The 8,557-nt window shown below is 49.8% G+C and overlaps 1 protein-coding gene across 1 annotated transcript in view; it reads left to right on the top strand.

Moving 5' to 3' along the window:
• The first annotated feature begins 3,938 nt into the window (after nucleotides 1-3,938).
• Nucleotides 3,939-8,557, top strand: part of PARD3 (par-3 family cell polarity regulator) — a 411,266-nt gene continuing 406,647 nt past the window's right edge. The window contains exon 1 of the mRNA XM_072328130.1: nucleotides 3,939-4,376. Within this exon, the coding sequence (XP_072184231.1) occupies nucleotides 4,257-4,376 (120 nt within the window). The 5' untranslated portion in view covers nucleotides 3,939-4,256. The remainder of the gene's footprint in view (nucleotides 4,377-8,557) is intronic.

Genomic DNA, 8,557 nt, shown 5'->3' with positions numbered 1-8,557 from the left:
TTACTTAATAAGCTTTAATGAATGTCTCATTCATAAAACTAGGTGCTAGGAACCATTGTTTTGCTGCTCTGTGAGAGTACTGGGAATACACAGCAAAACCCATGAAATATAACTTCAAATTAGTCAATCCATTGCTGTAGTTATAAAGTTATACAGAGAAAGATCTCAGATAGTCACGTGTGCTTGCTTTGGTTAGAGCAGAAATCCAGAGTAAAATGAAAATAATTTAATATATTAAAAAAGACATTTGAATGCATGAGGAACATTCAATATGAGGTTTTATCTAATAATTGAGCAGGAGGAGAGTTAAGTTAGATCAGGATCCTAAATCACCAAAACCTCATAGTAGTCCTAAAGACATTTTTGGCAATGGCACTTTGAATTCACATGAGGTGCAAAACCTTTTCTTAGTAGTTGTTTTTTTCTATTTTATGCATCATCTCCTCCATCTACCCCCCCTCCTTTATTTATTTACTTTTTAGTCTGACTTCTACATGAACTAGATAACTAGTTTTACACTGTAATTCTTTGAGGAACACTACAGCTCTTCAGTTTGACACTGGTCTTTCCATTGTTCTGAATGAACTCTGCTTGGCTTAAGGAAATATCTGTGCTTAACACTGCATGAACTTCTAACACACTGTGAGCTAAGTCAGTGTTTTCCTGTCAAATCACACCATGAACAGACTGCTAAATCTGAACATACACAGAATAAGTCCATAACAATTCCTCAGCACAGTGTATAATTGGAAAATAAACTGTGAAGTAGTTCTGGAAATGAGCGACATTCCACTGCCTGAAGAGCTTTAATATTCAGGTGGAACCTACCCATGGTAATCAGTGGTTGCAAGATTCTCACTCCTTGCACGTTTGTGGTGTATACTCCAGAGATTGCAACCCAGTGGCAGCTTTAAACAGAACTCGACTATTAATCATCAGCAGTCATAAGCTCTGGTTGTCTCCATCCCCTGCTCCATTGACTTCCTTCTGCCAGACAGATAATTGCCTCTCAGTGGAAGTCTTCCAACAACGTCCTGGTTAGAAAATGGATTGTCAGGTTGTAGGATATGTGAGCTCAACATCCAGAGCTATTTATATATCCGCCATCCCGTATTGCATCATGGTGCCCTCTCATTAAGTACACGGAAAGTACTTGTAGTTTTTGTAAACCAGCGGCTCTTGCCAATTTTTTCTCCTGATTAGTATAATCCTTTTCTCATAATCTCTAATAATAGTGTTTTATACTTCATTTGTCTTACATAATTAGCCCTTGGACACTCTCACAGACTTGTTATTTTGTTTGGTAAAGCTCTTTCTTCTTTGTAGACATCAACAAACACTAAACTTAGGAAACTGCATTAGAACATTTTCAAAATCATGCATATATAAAGTGTATGTGTGAGTAGCTAGTGAGAAAGAAATCCAGATCTCCAAGGCCCTCACTTTCATTGGCGCTATCACCATCCATGCCATATTCTTAACATTTTGGTCTCAAATCACATTCCAGGATGAAGTTATTTTCTTTCTACTTCACTACCTAAATTTCCCATTTTAAACATTGAATAAAACAGTATTTCTGTATAAACGTTTTCAGGCTTTTTCCAGGAGACTGTTAGAACAGCTGAGAAACTGCCAAGAAACCTGCTAACAAGTGGGGATTAGATCCTAGGAAAACATGAGAAACCTGTAGTGGTGTGTGAGCAGGGGAAGATTCACTGTTGACCAGAAACTCTTTCTATTAATAATAAATTTTACAGCGGTGTGGTAAGATTCCTGATAAGCAACACTGGGTTTCAGTGGATACATGCAAATGGCCGCTGAAAGATAATGCTGAACACTGCCAAGTCTACGTCATTGTAAAATTTCTTGTTAAAGACAGCACTTCTTGGAAGAGTTACTGTTGATTTCACATTTTTGCAGCTGTTTCTGCAGGTTTCACGGATGCTGTCTATTAAACCGAGGATTTATAACCATTTTATCTTCTCAGTATGTTCCCAGCAGCACTTATGATCACCTAGAAAGTATGAAACTAGTAGGTTAATGGAAATTCTCAGCATTTTCCAATACTGAATTTGATAGGCTATGGCCATGCAATCATGGAACGTGCTCATTTGTCTCAGTCATGAGCTGAGTTTGCCTCGCTGTCGTTTCCTTCTTCCTCTCTGACCTCCTGCATGCTGCCTTTCTGTTCCAGAAGTGAAACACTGAGGATAAGCTGAGGTATTACAATATGTCAGGCATGCTTGTCTCCTGCTTTCAGAGACAGCCCTATTGTTTTTCATGCAGCTTTCAGATCTTCACCCAAGTTACTTGTTTAGGTAAGGCAGGCATATAAAGGAAATGACATTGATATCTACGCAGAGCAGAATTACCTGTAGCCCAGTGGGTGAGATATCTCATCTTTGCATGTCCAGAAGTTTTCCAGAACCACTGTAAATAGAAACAATGCTACAGATTTCAGTGAAATTGAACTGGATATTTGAAGGATGAAACTTTTATAAACTGACCTTTTCTTTAAACTATTAAATAGAATGCAAAGGGCTAAGGATGCCAATGTCATTCTATCTTAATTGGGCAATATTTTCACCAAGTTTTAAGAATATCATTTTTTTCTGCCCTTTAGCTGGGTGCCCATTAAACTGCAGATAGGTTTTTCTATTAGGATCCTGTTTGAAGTCCCTGATGTTACCAAAACCACCACCTATGGGTGCAGGAGCGGACAGACAGCTGCAGAGGCTGCTGCTGGGTAGGAAGCAGTGGAGAACATGGCTGAAGTGCCTACAGTAGCAGCAGGATGCTTGTGTTATTTGCTGTGAAGCTTACACACACTTCATGTCTGCGGGACCATGAAATGGGGGGTGAGGAGGGGAAGCATTTTCTCTGCCTTCATGTCTTCCAACCTCTACCTTTGTTCTGCAGTTAATTTGAATTTCACCATTTATACCTAAAAGAAACACTCTGTCCGGCCACACCGAGTGCTCAGTGAACTGTGCAACTCCACAGCCTTCCGTGAATTCCATGGAAAAGTAGGAGAGATATCTGCAAAACCTTTTGATGGCTCTAAGGTGTAAACTGCTCAGTGATCTCATTGATGCTCATGTACACTGATCATAGAGTTGTTTGAGTTGGAAGGGACCTTTAAAGTCCATCTAGTTCAACCTCCTACAGTGAACAGGGACACGTATAACTCCATTAGGTGCTCAGAGCCCCATTCAGCCCGATCTTGAACTTCTCTAGGGATGGGGCATCCACCACCAATCTGGGCAACCTGTGCGAGTGCCTCACCACCTTTACTGTACACAAACCCTTATTTATATCCAATCTAAATCTCCCCTCTTTTAGCTTGAAGTCATTTTCCCTTATCCTGTCCCAATAGACCTTGCTAAAGTGGGTGTTCCCTTCGTTCTTACAGCATCCCTGTAGTTACTGCAAGACCGATATTAGGTCTCCCTGGAGCCTTTTCCAGGCTGAGTAGCCCCAGGTCGGTTAGAATCAGCCTGATAACACACTGGTTTTCTCCCGTGTCTCTGTGCCAGTTCTGTCATGCTAAAAGAAACACAAAGGGCCACGAAGACCACCTAGCTATCCACAAGAGTCAGTTAGAAAAGTGGAAAGATACTGTTTCCAGGCTTTCTGTAGTTTAGCGTCTTAGTTTCATCCTTCCGATTAGTGGCGGAAGAGCAGCAGGCAATGTTCTGAGGGAACAGCCGGCTGTGCCCACTACCCTCAGCGGACCAACCGGTGTCGGGGGGAACAGCTCCCGCAGGGTTCGCGGTGCCTCCAGGGCTCGGACCCACCGCCACCGGGTGCCAGCGCTGCGCCTCGGCTGCCCGGGGCGCCCCGCGGGGCCGTCCGGCTGCACCCGCCCCGCTGCAATGCCCCGTTCCTCCGGAGCGGGGAGGCAGCGCCGCGCCCCGCCCGCCGCCGCTGCGCGCCGGGGCAGGCGCCGAGCAGGTGGCCGCAGGCAGCGGGCAGCTCCGCGGCATGTGAGCGGCCCGGCCTGCCGCGCTCCCCCAGCCAGGCAGCGAGCGGCCCTCGTCCTGCCATACCCCTACCCCGGTCCCTTGCTCACACCCCTGCAGCGGAGCGCCCGCAGCGGCAGTCCGGCGGCGGCCGGGGGCTGAGCGCCGCGCCCCGCCGGGGGGCGGCCGTGGCGGAGGGCGGAGAGGCGGCGGCGGCGGAGGAGGAGGGGGAGGAGGAGGAGGAGGAAGGCTGCGCGGGGCCGGAGGGACGCGGGATCCCCCCGGCCACGCAGGATGAAAGTCACCGTGTGCTTCGGGAGGACGCGGGTGGTCGTGCCCTGCGGGGACGGCAACATGAAAGTTTTCAGCCTCATCCAGCAAGCGGTGACCCGGTACAAGAAGGCGATCGCCAAGGTGAGGGGCGCGGGGAGCGGCGCCCGCGATCAATATGGCGCTTCCCGGAGCGGGGAGGGGAGCGAGGGGGAAAGTCCGGGCTGCCCCGCTCGGGGCGGCGGCTGCGGTGCCTCGGTCCGGACGGTGGCGGTCCCAACCCGCCGGAGCTGCGCTCGGAGCGGCCGCGGGAAACACGAGAGGGGGGGGCGGTGGCGGCCCCTCGGCCGGCCTCTCGGCGCCGGCCTCTCTGCGGCGGCCCCTCGGCGGCGGGCGGAGAGCGCGGCTCCCCGCGGGCGCCTGGCGGGCCTCGGCCCTTTGTTCGTTAGTGCCCGGCGGCGGGGCAGCAGCCGCCGGGAGCGCCGTTGCCGCGGGGCGAGGCGGGAGGCTCGGCCCGGCCCGGCCGCGGAGGAGCGCGGGGGCCGGTGGTGCCCCGGGCGGGTGGCGGGGCCGAGGCGAGAGCCGCTGGAAATCCAGCCGCAGGCTTCCCGGCCATCCAGGCCCGGTGGGGAGGCGGTGCGGGGGGAGTCCGCCAAAGGGACGCCCCCGGGCCGAACTCCCGGTCCCACTCCGGCCGAGGCTTCGGGGGACCCCGCGAGGCGGCCCGGCCGCACCGCGCGGCCTCAGTGAGGCTCCGGCGGTGCGCGGGAGCCCCGAGAGCTGGAGGCGGCCGCGGGGTGCGGGAGCCCCGAGCCTGGCCTGCGGTGGGGCCGAGCCCGAACGCTGTCCTTGCCGGCCTCCCTCAGCCCCATGTTGAAATCTCGGCTGTGGTTGTGCGGCGGTTACACGCTCGGTTTCCCTGCCACAGATTTGTTAGAGCTGCTTTTTTGCGTCTCTCCGTTCTTTTTCTTGTACTTTCTTCTTGTTGCTGCAAAGTTCTTAACCAGCCGTTGGCTGGGACAATACCTAAAGTCGCTCTCTCGAAGCTGAATTGCCATCCCTTCTCCTTTCCTCTTCCCGATTCGTTGAAGCACTGTGTGCAGCTTTTCTGAGCCACTCAGTTGGTCCTCACTCCCCCAGATCTGGGAGTTTTATGTTGGCAAACGCCGACCTGAAAGCTCTGAAGCTGCAGCTCCGCTGGGAGAGCTCTGTGGGTAGAAGCGGTGGGTGGGATGTCTGAGATCGGTGTTCTCAGAGGGAGCTCTGGGTGCCGCATGGAGGGGGGCACTGGGACTCCCATCGCCTCCCTGCTGTGTTCCTGACGGTCCTGGTTCTGAAGAATAAAAGCAGGAAACACTCACTGCACTTTTATTCTTCTGCAACGGTGACGATTCTGGCTAGGAAAAGAGTAAGGGATTGCCTGGCATGGGGCTGTACAGTCACTGGTTTCATGCTGCAGGCACTGTGTGTGCACATGTGATGTGGGTACAGCGTAGTGGCCCTAAGTATGTCCTGAGGGAGCACTGAGGGCTTCATTGGGCCGTTTGTGTGAGAAGCATTTGCAGAATTCGTTCTTCAGTGCTACGGCATTGGCAAATATTGAGTGTTGTGATGCCTGAGATTTGCAGGTAGTCACAGCCTGACTCCCCCAGCTCCCTGCCCTGCTTTACATGGCGCGGTGCTGCAGGTATTAGCAGTTATATGGTGGTTACACAGTGTGCCTTGGGTATGGGCTGGAGTAGCCATAATTACTGAGATTGTTTCTATTATATGGAAATAATGTGGTTGCAAACTTAGCAGCAGCATCCACGGGCTTCTCTGTGGGTGCTTTTTGCAGCCAATGTCACACTTTGTGTTTAACCTGACCTCAGCAAAGCTTTTCCTCAGTGCTACATGGGATGGATCCCATATGTGCATGGATAACATTGTAAATGTATGATTCTAGGGGCAGGGCTTTGTGGGTTACTGTCTCCTTCCAGCAGTTAGATAGTTGCTTTTAGTGCTGGTGTAGTGTTAGTATAGTGCTAGTGTAGCCAGGGAGCAACCCTCCCCTCTGGACAGAGATGTGGAGGAGACAAAGCGATTTCTGCTCTGAGAAGTGAAGGTATATGTGTGACGAAGGGCCCTGGCAGCTGGCCCCACACTGACACCGACTTTTCCTGAACCACTGCTGTGGAAAATGCCTTTGTGGTGGAACAGCATTCAGAATAGTTTAATGAAATGTATGGTTTTCATGCTGACTGCAAAGCAGCATTCCTTATCCCGCCCAGGGTCTGGTAGCTCAGTGTTGCCATGCTGCTGGGAGAGGGTCGGAGCTGCTGCTGGCCTCAACCAGAGCTTCCTGAACTCTGTTACTGAGGCCACGTGCTGGAAGTGAGGAGAGTACATATGCAGGTAATGGAGATGGTAGTGAGGTTCTCTATGAAACATTTTAGCTCATGGCTGACACACCTACTTGCTGCAGTCTCTTGTGGAATCTGCTATCTGTGGTTGGGGTTCGTACACCTCAAAGAAGTTCAGCATGGATTAACACAGCTGTTGGTACTAAATCTTTATGTGCGGAATGACTTCCTAACATGGTGGGCTGCGTGTGGAGTGCTCTGTGTCCAGGAAATCTCTGTGATCCCTTGCCTTTGTTCCAAAGGGAGCTCTGTATCTGAAATGTGATCCATTTCTCTCCAAGTTTGCGGAGAAAGATGAAGTGAACTGAGAGATGTTTGAGAAGTCCACCTGTCCAGGGTGCTTGGAGGTGGTGTGTGACACAGCTTCTGAAGCGAGCATTCCATGAGCCTGAAGTGAGCATTCCATGAGCCTGGTTGATTCAGGTGGTGGCCAGCATGAGAGGAGCTCAGGGTTTGGTGGGTTCCACATCTGTGCCATTCTGGTCGTGGTTCCTGGGCAGTTCATTTGGTGATTGAATGGTGCTGCAGAGGAGCTATGGGGGTCCTTGGGGAGAGAGGGGAGGGGTGATCAACCAGCCTGAGTTGTGTTAACATCGATGGGAAGAGAAGATGGGCTGCTTAGCCAGGGGATGGGCCGCTGGGAATATGATTTGAAATGTTTAAAACAAGTGATTGCTTATGACCTAACGTGAAAGTGTGGAAAATGTCCATTAAAACAGTGTAAAGTTGGGTGTATCAATTAACTTTTATTAAGAAAAGATTTTAATGCGTATCTTCTAGCTTTGCTTTAATCTTACTGCAGTCAGAAATGTTTCTTTTTGATTCTTATATTTACTCATTGGTAACTTCTTACTGTGGTGATCTTTTTGAGATACCAAAGGTGTTCTACTTTTCATCTCACTTTTCTTGCAAATGCCAGCAGATAAGCTTAGGCAGTGGGTAGGTGTTGTGTTTTTTAATCTTCCCCCCCCTCCTGCTTTACGGGGGTGTCTGTGTGATGTAAATGAGTGCAGTAAACAACACCGGTGAGGAATTGGTAGTTTTATACACTTACAGAATTCTTTGACCTCACGCTCAGTCTCCACAGGGGCCACTGGGGCTCTTTGTGGCTGCAGGTCCTGCTGTCCTGTGTGCCACGAGCTTGTTGAGGTGTTTGTAGACTGCACATAACTCTGATTTTCTGTGTAAGATAAGGAAATGAACAGAAGCTCTTCCTGAACCCACAGCATTTTAGGAGAATCCTTTCTCTTCTCCCTCATGAGAACACTTTGGGAAATTAAATGTTGGAGGGATTGCAGTATTGTATGGAAAAATGCTTGAATTATTAATTTTAAACCCACAGGGTGTTAATATTTGTTAGAAGTAATTGTAATCTCTTAGCTGGTAGCATTTGGAGGCAGCTGTTGATATCGGACCAGGACTCAGAACCTCTCAGTGCTGTAAGCACAGGTAACTGTGTCAGGTGCCACCCAGAGCCTGAAGTCCCAGCTTGCTGCTAGACATGAAATCCATTAGCAGGGAAGCACGAGGGGGAAGGCTGTGTCCTTAGGGAATGTGTGCCAGCTAGCACAGGAGCGTGTCAGCATGAAAATCCCCTGACTCTGTGTGTGCTTTGTATGGGTGTTAGCATTCTCTCCATACAAAAGTGGCTGCTGGATTTTGTCACAGGCACAGCTGGTTTGCTCAGTATGCCTTTGGGATACCCATTTGCAGTCACAGTGAAGATGCTCGTGGGCAGTGATGGCATAAATAGCATAAAGGAGGTTTTATTTTCAGTTTGTCTCTGCTGAGATATGCCGCAGCCGGTTCCCCTTTGGAAAGCTGCGTCGGGATTCTGCAGGTTTGGGAGCTATTGCTGGAAATGAAAGCCTGTAGCTGGCGTATAGTGATGGAATTTCCCCATTTGTTGTAGAAAACTTCCTT

This window comes from Excalfactoria chinensis, chromosome 2 (assembly GCF_039878825.1).
Source record: "Excalfactoria chinensis isolate bCotChi1 chromosome 2, bCotChi1.hap2, whole genome shotgun sequence".
NCBI lineage: Eukaryota > Metazoa > Chordata > Aves > Galliformes > Phasianidae > Excalfactoria > Excalfactoria chinensis.
This window is presented reverse-complemented; position numbering and strand designations above follow the sequence as displayed.